Raw genomic sequence first — 12638 nt, 5'->3', positions numbered from 1 at the left:
TAATCTATATTAAATGGTTGATGAATAAATGATAACTAAGATGACAACCCTGCAATTATTCATTAATTACTATGGCATCTTTTAGAAGCACTCAACTTATATGACTTTAACTTAATATTTCATTAAAATATGCTACTATGACAGCGGTGTGCTGACCTTTTCAGTACTGCATTGAAATATCGGCTTTGCTTATCTGCTCAAGGATCTGAAATGTGAATTAAATCTGTAACCTGTTGATTTAGAGGTATGACTGCTTCCAATGAACCTGAAGACTGCTATCTTTGATTAAAATTAAAATAAAATATTGCAGCAGTTGAAAATCTGAATTAAAAATAGAAAAAGTGCAAAAACACAGTTACTCTATCAGCAGCTGTGGGGGAAGAACAAGAGTTGTTGTTTAAAGTCCATCATATCTCTTCTTTGGAACAGCACAATAATTAATAATACTTAGTTTATAACTATCAGCTACTGTCAGTCCCCAATTTATATGTGCTACTGAATTAACCGGATAAATTATTTTTAAGAGTTCTTAATGAGAAAGATAAGAGCATTATGTTATTTACAAGCAAACACTGAGCAGACTATGACTTCTTTTGGAAATTATACTAGGGATTCTGAATGGACAGACAACATATCCAATTAATTAATAGTAATTAATACTACATAAAAATGTCAAAAATGTCCTTAAGACAGAGATGAGGAGCATTTTTTTCTTCAAAGTGTTTTACAGCATGGACTTCTCTTTCTACATAAAGAAATGGAGGCTGAGTCTTTAAATTGTCCAAGGTGGAGTTAGATAGATTTTTGATAGATAAGGGAATCAAGGGTTACGAGATACTGACAGAAAAGTGGAGCTCTGACCACAATCAAATCAGTCATTATCTTATAGAATGGTGGAGCAGGCTCAAGGGTAAATTTGTCTGCCCCTGCCCCGCAGCACTATGTTTCTTCATCAACATAATTGATTAGATTAGATTCTCTACAGAATGGAAACAGGCCCTTTGGCCCAACAAATCCACACTGACTCTCTGAAGAGTAATCTACCCAGACCCATTCCCCATATTTACCCCTGACTAATGCACATAACACTATGGGCAATTTAGCATGACCAATTCACCTGACCTGCACATTTTTTTTGGACTGTGGGAGGAAACCCACACAGACAGAAGACGAATGTGCAAACTCCCCACAGACGATTGCCCGAGGCCGGAATCAAACCAGGTCCTTGGCGCTGTGAGGCAGCAGTGCTAACCACTGAGCCACCGTCCTGTCCTTAATAGAATATCCCAAAGTACTTTACAGAAGTTTTATCAAACAAAATATGACATTAAGTGATATCATACATACTTGACCTCATCCTTAGCAATTTGCTGCTCCAAAATGCAAGCGTCCAAAACAGTCTTGGTAAGAGTGACCACCACACAGTCCTTGTGGAGATGAAGTCCCACCTTCATCATGCTAAATTGGACAGACTTCGATCAGATCTAGCGTCTCAAGACTGAGCATTTATGAGGCGATGTGCACCGTCAACAGCAGCATAATTGTACTCCAGCGCAATCTGTAACCTCATGGCTTTTGCAGCAAATTTCAGCCAGAAGTGCCAAGTAGATGATCTATCTTGGCCTCCTCCAGTGTTTCCCAGCATCGCAAATGCCAGTCTTCAGCCAATTTGTGGTCAGGAACAGGACTTCCGGAAGGTATGATGCCAGGGTCCGGGATGTTGCCGATCGGGTTTACAAGATTCTGAAGGGGGAGGGAGAGCTGCCAGAAATCGTGGTACATATTGGCAGCAATGATATAGCCAGGAAAGGGAGTGAGGATCTGAAAAATGAGTACAGAGAGTTAGGTTGGAAGCTGAAGAGCAGGACGAATAGAGTAGTGATTTCAGGTTTGCTACCGGTGCCACGAGATAGTGAGATGAGGAACAGTCAGCAAGTGCAGCTTAACACGTGGCTGTGAGGCTGGTGCAGGAGGGAGGGCTTCAGATACCTAGACCATTGGGATACCTTCTGGGGAAGGTAAGACATGTACATGAAGGATGGGTTGCACCTGAACTGGAGGGGTACAAATGTCCTGCGTTCGAGATTTGCTCGTGTGATTCGGGAGGTTAAAATAATTTGGCGGGGGGGGAGAAGGAGGTGGGAATCAGAGCCACATGTCTGAGAGGGGGTCAGTTGCAGACAGGATAGTGACAGGATATATTGAATCTAAAAGGAAGGTTTCTCACGCGATGAAACAAAGGGATCAGTTAACGTGTGTATGTTTTAATGCAAGGAGTGTCCAAAATAAGAGTGACGAACTTAGAGCATGGATCAGTACTTGGGACTACGATGTTGTGGCCATAACAGAGACATGGGTTTCACAGGGGCAGGAATGGTTGCCTGACGTTCCAGGGTTTAGAATGTTTAAAAATAACAGGGAGGGTGGAAAAAGAGGAGGGGGTGTGGCATTGCTAATCAGAGAGTGCATCACAGCTACAGAAATGAAGGTTGTTGAGGAAGGTTTGTCTGCTGAGTCAGTATGGGCGGAAGTTAGAAACAGCAAGGGAACAGCCACCGTATTGGGAGTTTTCTACAGACCACTTAATAGCAGTAGAGAGATTGAAGATCTCATAGGCGAGCAGATTCTGGAAAAATGCAAAAGTAGCAGGGTTGTTGTTATGGGTGATTTCAACTTTCCCAATATCAACTGGAACCTCCTAAGTGTAGATGGTTTAGATGGAACCAATTCTATCATTTGTGTTCAGGAGGGTTTCCTTACTCAGTATGTTGACAGACCGACGAGGGAAGAGGCCATTTTGGATTTGTTGCTCGGCAACGAGCCAGGACAGGTGTCAGATCTCGAGGTGGGAGAGCACTTTGGTGACAGTGATCACAACTGCCTCACATTTAGCATAGTCTTGGAAAGTGAAAGGAATAATTACCGAGGGAAGATATTTAATTGGGGGAAAGGAAATTATGACGCTATCAGACAGGAGTTGGGAAGTATTGACTGGGAGCAATTGTTCCACAGTAAGGGCACAGCAGACATGTGGAGACTATTTAAGGAGCAGTTGTTGCGAGTGATGCACAAATTTGTTCCTCTGAGGCAGGTAAAAAAGGGTAAGATTAAGGAACCTTGGATGACGGAGAACAGAGGAACTTCTCGTCAAAAGGAAGAAGGCAGCTTATGCAAAGTGGAGGAAGCAAGGATCCAGCACAGCTTTAGAGGATTACAGGCTAGCTAGAAAGGAGCTCAGAAATGGACTGAGGAGAGCCAGGAGGGGGCACGAAAAAGGCTTGGCAAGAAGGATTAGGGAGAACCCAAAGGTGTTTTACTCATACGTGAGGAATAAGAGAATGATCAGGGAGAAGATAGGGCCGATCAGGGATAGCATAGAGAACTTGTGCGTGGAGTCTGAGCAGATAGGGGAAGCCCAAAATGAGTTTTTTGCTTTGGTTTTCACCAAGGAAAGGGAACTTGTTGTAAATAAAAACTTAGAGGAGCTAGGATACAGTCTTGACCAGATCAAGATTGATGAAGTTGATGTTTGGAAAACATTAAGATTGATAAGTCCCCAGGCCAGAGCAGATTTATCCTAGGCTGCTCTGAGAAGCGAGAAAGGAGGTTGCTAAGCTGCTGGCGAGGATATTTGCCTCCTCACTCTCCATGGGAGTCGTACCAAAGGATTGGAAGGAGGCGAATGTTGTTCCTCTTTTCAAGAAGGGTAATAGGGAAATCCCTGGCAATTACAGACCAGTCAGTCTCACATCTGTGGTCAGCAAAGTTTTGGAAATAATTCTGAGGGATAGGATTTATGACTATTTGGCAAAGCATAGTGTGATTAAAGGCAGTCAGCATGGCATTGTGAGGGGCAGGTCATGCCTCACAAATCTTATTGAGTTCTTTGAGGAGGTGTCAAGACAGGTCGATGACAGTCGAGGAGTGGATGTGGTGTATATGGATTTTAGCAAGGCATTTGATAGGATTCCCCATGGTAGACTCATTCATTAAGTCAGGAAGTATGAGATACAGGGAGATTTGGCTATCTGGATTCAGAATTGGCTGGTTGACAGAAGGCAGAGAGTGGTTTAAGATGGAAAGTATTCTGCCTGGAGGACAGTGTCGAATGGGGTCTTTACTTGGGCCTTTGCTCTTTGTAGTTTTTATAAATGACTTGGATGAGGATGTTGAGGGGTGGGTTAGTAAATTTGCAGATGACACAAAGGTTGGTGGTGTCATCGATAGTAAAGAGGGCTATTGCAGGCTGCAGCGAACATAGACAGAATGCAGAGCTGGGCTGAGAAATGGCAGATGGAGTTCAACCTGGATAAATGCGAAGTGGTGCATTTTGGAAGGTCGAACTCAAATGCTGAATATAGGATTAAAGACAGGATTCTTGGCAGTGTGGAGGAACAGAGGGATCTAGGCATGCAAGTACATAGATCCCTCAAAGTGCCACCCAAGTGGATAGGGTTGTTAAGAAAGCAAATGGTGTTTTGGCTTTCATCAACAGGAGGATAGAGTTTAAGAGCCGTGAGGTTTTGCTGCAGCTCTACAAGTCCCTGGTGAGACCACACTTGGAATATTGTGTCCAGTTCTGGTCGCACTACTATAGGAAAGATACAGAGGCTTTGGAGAGGGTGCAAAGATGGTTTACCAGGATGCTGCCTGGACTCGAGTGCTTGCCTTATGAAGAAAGGTTGAATAGGCTTGGACTTTTCTCTCTGAAGAGAAGGAGGAAGAGAGGAGACCTGATAGAGGTGTACAAAATAATGAGAGGAATAGATAGAGTCAATAGCCAGAGACTTTTCCCCAGGCATGATTGACTGGTACGAGAAATCATAGTTTGAAGATATTAGGAGGAAGGTATAAAGGAGACATCAGAGGTAGGCTTTTTACACAGGGATTTGAGAATGCATGGAATGTGTTACCAGCTGTGGTGGTGGAAGCAGAGTCAATGAGGACATTTCAGCGACTGCACATGGATAGCAGTGAGTTGAGGGGTGCGTAGGTTGTTACTATGTTTTTACATTAGGATTAAATCTCAGCATCGTGGGCCAAAGGGCCTGTTCTGTGCTGTACTTTTCTATGTTCTATGTTCTAATTGGATTTGCTCCATGTGATTTCAAGAAATGATTGGAGGCACTAGACACTACAAAGGCTTTGGGATCTGACAACACTCCACCATTAATACTGAAGAATTGTGCTTGAGAACTTGCAGCTCCCCGAGCCAAGATCTTCCAGTACAATTACAACACTGGCATCTGCCCAACAATGTGAAAAATTGCCCAGATATGTCCTGTACATTAAAAGCAGGACGGAGGACCAGTTCCACCACAGAACACACCAAATGGCCTCCTTCTTTAGAGACCGCAATTTCCCTTCCCACGTGGTTAAAGATGCCCTCCAACGCATCTTGTCCACATCCCACACCTCCGCCCTCAGACCCCACCCCTCCAACCGTAACAAGGACAGAACGCCCCTGGTGCTCACCTTCCACCCTACCAACCTTCGCATAAACCAAATCATCCACCAACATTTCTGCCACCTCCAAAAAGACCCCACCACCAGGGATATATTTCCCTTCCCACCCCTTTCCACCTTCCGCAAAGACCGTTCCCTCCGTGACTACCTGGTCAGGTCCACGCCCCCCTACAAACCACCCTCCCATCCTGGCACCTTCCCTTGCCACCACAGGAACTGTAAAGCCTGCACCCACACCTCCTCCCTCACCTCTATCCAAGGCCCTAAAGGAGCCTTCCACATCCATCAAAGTTTTACCTGCACATCCACTAATATAATTTATTATATCAGTTTCTCCCGATGCAGTCTCCTCTACATTGGGGAGACTGGGCGCCTCCTAGCAGAGAGCTTTAGGGAACATCTCCGGGACACCCACACCAATCAACCACACCGCCCCGTGGCCCAACATTTCAACTCCCCCTCCCACTCTGCCGAGGCCATGGAGGTCCTGGGCTTCCTTCACCACTGCTACCTCACCACAAAGATGCCTAGAAGAAAAACGCTTCATCTTCCGTTTCGGAACACTTCAACCCCAGGGCATCAATGTGGACTTCAACAGTTTCCTCATTTCCCCTTCCCCCACCTCACCCTAGTTCCAAACTTCCAGCTCAGCACTGTCCCCATGACTTGTCCGAACTTGTTCTACCTGCCTAGGTCCTTTTCCACCTATCCACTCCACCCTCTCCTCCCTGACCTATCACCTTCATCCCCTCCCCCACTCACCTATTGTACTCTATGCTACTTTCTCCCCACCCCCACCCTCCTCCAGCTTATCTCTCCACGCTTCAGGCTCTCTGCCTTTATGCCTGATGAAGGGATTTTGCCCGAAACGTCGATTTCGCTGTGCTGTGCTCTTCCAGCGCCACTAATTCAGAATCTGATTTCCAGCATCTGCAGTCATTGTTTTTACCAAATCCAACCCTGTCAATTATCACCCCAGCAGTCTACTCTCAATCATCAGTAAAGGCATCATCAGCATTGCTATCAAGCAGCACCTGCTTAGCAATGATCTTCTCAGTGACGCCCAGTTTGGGTTCCATCAGGGCCATTCAGTTCCTGGTCTCATTACAGCCTTCATTCAAATATGGACAAAATAGCTGATTCCCAGAGGTGAGGTGCAAGTGACAGTCCTTGACATTAAGGCAACATTTGACCAAGTGTGGCATTGAGGAGCCCTAGCAAAACTGGAATCAATGAGTATCCAGGGGCAAACTCTCCACTGGTTAGAACCATACCTGGCAGATAGGAAGATGGCCACAGCTATTGGAGGTATCTCGGTTCCAGGACATCTCTCAGGAGTTTCTAAAGGTTGTGTCCAAGATTCAACCATCTTAAGTCGCTTTATCAATGACTTTCCCTGCATCATTAGGTCAGGGTGGGGATGCTTGCGAATGATTGCACAGTATTCAGCACTATTTGTGACTCCTCAGGTACTGGAGCAGTCCATGTTCAAATGCAACAATATCCAGCCTTGGGCTGACACGTGGCAGTATCATTGCACCACATCATTACCAGGTGATGACAATCTCCAATAAGAGACAATCTAAACACTGCCCCTTGATATCCAATGGCTGTGAACCCACTTTCAATATCCTAGGATTATCATTAACCAGAAACCTAACTGGACCTGCTATAAGAGCAGATCAGAGGCTAGGAATACTGTGATGAGTAACTCACCTCCTGACTACTGTCTACAAGGCACAAGTCAGGAGTGCGATGGAATTGTGGGTGGCACGGTGGCACAGTGGTTAGCACTGCTGCCTCAAAGCGCCGGAGACCCGGGTTCAATTCCTGCCTCAGGCGACTGACTGTGTGGAGTTTGCACGTTCTCTCCGTGTCTTGCGTGGGTTTCCTCTGGGTGCTCCGGTTTCCTCCCACAGTCCAAATGTGCAGGTCAGGTGAATTGGCCATGCTAAATTGCCCGTAGTGTTAGGTAAGGGGTAAATGTAGGGGTATGGGTGGGTTGCGCTTCGGCGGGTCGGTGTGGACTTGTTGGGCCGAAGGGCCTGTTTCCACATTGTAATGTAATCTAAAATCTAATACTCCCCACTTGCCTGAATGGGTGCAGTGCCAACAACATTCAAGAAGCACCATCAATCGACGGCATCCAGGATAAAGCATCCCGCTCAATTGGCACTACATCTACAAGCATCAACTTCCTCCAACACTAATGCTCAGTAGCAGCAGTGTGTACTATCTATAAGATGCACCACAGAAATTCACCAAAGATCCTCAGACACCACCTTCCAAACCCATGACCATTTCTATCCATAAGGACAAGGGCAGCAGATGCATGGGAACATTACCACATGCAAGTTCCCCTCCAAATCACTTACCATCCTGACTTGGAAATATATTGCCTTCCTTCACTGTGGGTGGGTCAAAGTCCTGGAATTCCCTCCCTAAAGGCATTGTGGATCAGCCGACAGCACAAGAGCTGCAGCACTTTAAGAAGGCAGCTCACCACCATCTTCTCAAGGAAAACTAGGGATAGGCAATAAATGTTGGTCAGCCAGCAATGCTCCATTTCCCATGAGTGAATTTTTTTAAGAATCAGTAAATATTGGGACCGATGAATAAAACTTGGACAGAAGGTAGATTTTAAGGAATGCCTTAACACAGAATAGAAAGTTTGAAGAGTTGTGAAGGGAATCTAAAACTTGGAGGCTCACAAGCAGAAGAACGGGCCACCACTGGATGCGGAAGAGCAACAGACTACAATTTGAAGAATACATTTATCTTAGAAGGACATAGGGCAGGGGGATTGCATAAAAATAATTAGGCGATGGATCTATGGAGAGATTTAAAACAAGGATGAAAATTTTAAAATTGAGCCAGTGTAGGCAATTGAGCACAGAGGTGATAGGTGAAAGAGAGTTGCTGTGAGTTAGGACACAAACAACACAATTTTCAAAACCTCATGTTTCTGGACAGTGGGGAGTTAGAGGTTAATAAGCAGTGCATTGTGAAAATCGAGGCTTGAAGGCACGGATGTGAACTTTGGCAGCGGAAGACAGTTGCTGGCCTTGTCAGCGATATCTGCATCTCATGAACGAATGAAAAAAATAAGCTAAAGCAGTTTACAGTCAGAAATATTGGAGATGAAACTTACTGCCTTAATGATGGCATAGAGGGTAAAATCACTACAGTCTTACCAGGCCATAGGGCTACTCTGTCAATAAGAGACAGTGATGGTGGTTTAACCTGAGGGTCACCACATCTCAAGCATGGGAAAAGCTTGAGAAGGAGAATCCTTCACGGTAACCTCAGCTGGTATGTGAATTCAACCCATGCTGTTGGTGTTACTTGGTATTGCAAACCACCCGTCCAGCCAACTGAGTTAATGTGGTGAAGATGTGAATGATGAGTAGGCTGTCCTTGATTTATTGGTTTCGAGCAATTGCCAGCCCTTTGACTTGAATGAAACTGTACAGTCTTCCTGCCCTTGTGTCTATGCTAAGCCGGTAGTAAAATGAGCCTGGTGTTATAGGCTGAGGAAGGAATGTGCATAAAGGCAGAGTAATGAAAGGCAGGGATGCTGTGAGTATCCAGAAGCATCCTGTAAGTGGATTGGAGGTATGCCGTGTGGATTCTTAGAAGCTAGCATGTGTTGAATGTCCATGCCCATGGATGTGTGTGTTCACTGCTGTATTGATACAATGGTTTTAAGAGGTGTATTTTGTTCTGGGCTTTTTTATGAAGGGAGATTGAGACAGATGTGAAAAGTGGTCTGTTCCAAGCCAATAAAGCAAACAGCTGTGAGGTTTTGAACTTTTTGTTAAAGTTGGAACAATGGAAGCAGCATGAATGGATGGGTTCAACCTCCCATAGAACCAAGATTTTAGTTTAACTTTCAGTAGCTGTTGGGGTTTGGAAGCTGCTTATACATTTCTCCCTGCTGCAGCAAAATGCTTGAGTTCTCTCTCTCTCTCTCAGAATTTTCTCTTATTGTTCTTTCCTCTTGAACTGGTGAATTGCACCTGAGACAATAAAATTTATGAATTTGCCTTTGGTAAGGGTGTGTTTATGGGATGTTACTATATTGGAACTGTTGCTGTTTAGTAGTTAAATAATCTATTATTCTGTTAAGTTTTCCAATAGTGTTGAGTTATTCCAATTCTTCTTTTTGTTGTTTGTTTTTTCACTATTGTGTAAGAATAAAGTGTGTTTTGCTTCAAGCCTGGCAGTTTGACCAATCAAATTGCATCCAGAACATAATGCCTTATACTGAAGAAATATTGGTGTCTAAGCTATCTTTTTATTACATTTTAAGGGTGTTTGGTCTGCTTCATACAATGCCCATGCAGTGTGCCTTGAGATGCTGCTGCCTGGCGTCCAATCTGGATGTCATTCAGAACAAGTAGCGAGCTGAATCTGGCAGGTTCTTGCTCTAGTTTCCTAAATAAGATTTCCCAAATTTGTTTGGTAAGGTCGGACTCTGAATTAACAACATCTTTAATGATGAATAAATTATATCAATTGGCATCTTGCTGCTGCACAGTGAGAATCTCACTGCTCTGCTTTTGAAAAGCATATAAGATTGAACAAAATGATTTTGAAATTAGGATAGGCATTTACCATTTTTCAGTGCTGTTGCAAAGGACAGTGTGAATCTTTGGTGGAGGTACAGGTTTATCAAACACGTTAAGGGTGTAGATTTGCTCGCTGAGCTGTAGGTTTGATATCCAGACGTTTCATTACCTGGTGGCCTCCAAGTGAAGCAAAGCTGTTGTCTCCTGCTTTCTATTTATATGTTTGTCCTGGATGGGGTTCCTGGGGTTTGTGGTGATGTCATTTCCTGTTCGTTTTCTGAGGGGTTAATAGATGGTATCTAGATCTATGTGTTTGTTTATGGCGTTGTGGTTGGAGTCCACTAGCTTCATGATGTTTTCGTTGGTAATGTGATTGATGGTTATTGGGGTGTGTGTGATGGTCTCTTCTAAAAGTGTGGTAAGTGTTTCCTTTGCCAGGTCGATGTTGATGGAGGTGAACAGTGCTTTTACGTCGAATTAGATCATTGTTTTGTCTTCCTCGGAATCCTAGTAGCACACAAACCCACCAACACTCTCAAACAAAAACTAACAAACTTAAAAGACCCAGTACAACCCATGGACAAAACCAACGCCATCTACAAAATTCCATGCAAGGACTGCCACAAATACGACGTAGGACAAACAGGAAGAAAGTTAGCCACCAGGATACACGAACACCAGCTAGCCACAAAAAGACACGACCCTCTCTCCCTCGTAGCTCTACACACGGATGAAAAAACCCACCAATTTGACTGGGACAACACATCTATCCTGGGACAGGCTAAGCAAAGATATGCCAGAGAATTCCTAGAGGCCTGGCACTCCAACCACAACGCCATAAGCAAACACATAGATCTAGAAACCGTCTATCAACCCCTCAGAAAACGAACAGGAAATGACATCACCACAAACCCCAGGAACCCCATCTAGGACAAACATATAAATAGAAAGCAGGAGACAACAGCTTTGCTTCACTTGGAGATTGCCACTGATGATGTTACCTAGCCAGGCAATGAAACATCTGGATATCAAACCTACAGCTCAGCGAGCAAACCTACACCCTAAACCTCAACCTGAGCTACAAACCTTCACAAACCTTGCAAAAAATTATCAAACACGTTTTTGGAGCAATATATTGATCCTATTACCTTCAAATGAAGAGCTGAGAATATTGCTACTGAGCCAACGCCAACACCTAGATGTTGAGTGTTATTTTTTAACTTTGTTTAAATTAACTTTAACTATGAGTTTCCTAATTATCTATAACCATGTAAAGATGATTGTTTGCTTGTTGTTAGAATTAAACTCTAGGAAACTAACTGAGTTCAGCATACGTTAAACCAGTTCTTTTTTGACTCCACAGTAGAATGGGACTGTGTATTCCTGGTATCCTCACTGTACTTAGCATCATTTTGGAACCCCTGGTAGCCTATGGAAATGGTCAGGTGACTGTTGCTTGTGACACGATGACTCCAAAACATGGAAGCTTTCCTCAGAAATCAGCGAGCCCTGCTGTTATTACTGTGGACAAAGATGTGTTCAGCTCAAAGGATCAAGTAAAAGGTACAGATATTTTTAAGTCAAAAATGTCTTGTCAAATTTTATATTGCAGTTGTTTTTGTAACAATATTGTAAATTCATTTGATCAGTGTTAAGACAAAATGTGCCTCAGTACAGATTATTCAGTATCATATTCAATGATATTTGAATGCTCCTGTTATTAGTAGTTTTCTATTATATGAGTAACTTGCCAGACCATTTCCTGAATTGCACAACTGGCTGAGCAGTGGTCAGTTAAGAGGCCACCTCAATGAAGATTGCCATTATCTTGCTCCCTGTCCATGGGTTTAGGACTTGCATATAGCCCTGATGGAGGGAATGTCCCCTAAGAAAATCCTGAACATTATTTCCCACTGTATTTCCCACTTACTTTGCTTGACACCATTTGAATAGCTGGCGTAACTTTCAGTGTGACAGGCCTATTTCCAGGTCTTTGGTAAGACTGTTTTTTGCCTCATCTTGATGAGGAGGCCTGGAATAACTATACAAGTAATTTTTTTCCTCTGTTTTTAATGAGGAGATGTCCCACTGCCACCCTCTTGGTGTACCCCAGAATGCAATGATAGAGGCTGCTGACATGTTAAACATTTTATTCTGTACTCTGACGATGTTTTCCTTTGGTTTCAGTTACACTCACTGTGAGACAGTCTGGAACTTCATTCCAAGGATTTTTCATACAAGCAAGAGATGCTGCTGATCTGAATGGCGGTCCTGTTGGAACCTTTACTCTTATTGACAAAAACTCGCAGCTCCTGACGTGTGGAGGTGTAAAGGTGTGTAACTGCTTGTAAATTCCAAACAAATCACAGAAATCCTTCGAAATCAATTTACACCATTGGTCGGATAAGCTGCTACTGTCATAATTTTAAATTTACAAAAGAGATACTCAGAGCAGGGGAAAAACAAATAGTTAGAGGTGATAATTGTGACATAATGTAGATTTCCTTAACTGGATAAGCTAAATTGGCCTAAAGGCTTTTATTATCCAAACCTTTTCATGATTTTTGCATAATTTTAATGATTTGCATTCTATCAACGTAG

At 43.6% G+C, this 12638-nt stretch overlaps 1 protein-coding gene across 5 annotated transcripts in view; it reads left to right on the top strand.

The window, feature by feature from the left end:
* frrs1b (ferric-chelate reductase 1b) overlaps positions 1-12638 on the top strand; it is a 57924-nt gene that overhangs the window by 7243 nt on the left and 38043 nt on the right. For 3 of the 5 annotated variants that reach the window (XM_087990500.1, XM_043698891.2, XM_043698889.2), the window contains exons 2-3: positions 11401-11600; positions 12225-12370. In XM_087990500.1, the coding sequence (XP_087846626.1) occupies positions 11401-11600; positions 12225-12370 (346 nt within the window). The remainder of the gene's footprint in view (positions 1-11400; positions 11601-12224; positions 12371-12638) is intronic. The other 2 variants (XM_087990499.1, XM_043698890.2) reach the window with 1 other exon arrangement.

This window comes from Chiloscyllium plagiosum, unplaced genomic scaffold (assembly GCF_037043375.1).
Source record: "Chiloscyllium plagiosum isolate Xiang-an unplaced genomic scaffold, Cpla_swu_hap1 HiC_scaffold_9, whole genome shotgun sequence".
In the NCBI taxonomy this organism is placed as follows: Eukaryota; Metazoa; Chordata; class Chondrichthyes; order Orectolobiformes; family Hemiscylliidae; genus Chiloscyllium; species Chiloscyllium plagiosum.
Note: the sequence above shows the minus strand (reverse complement) of the source record. Positions and strands in the feature narration are given on the sequence as shown.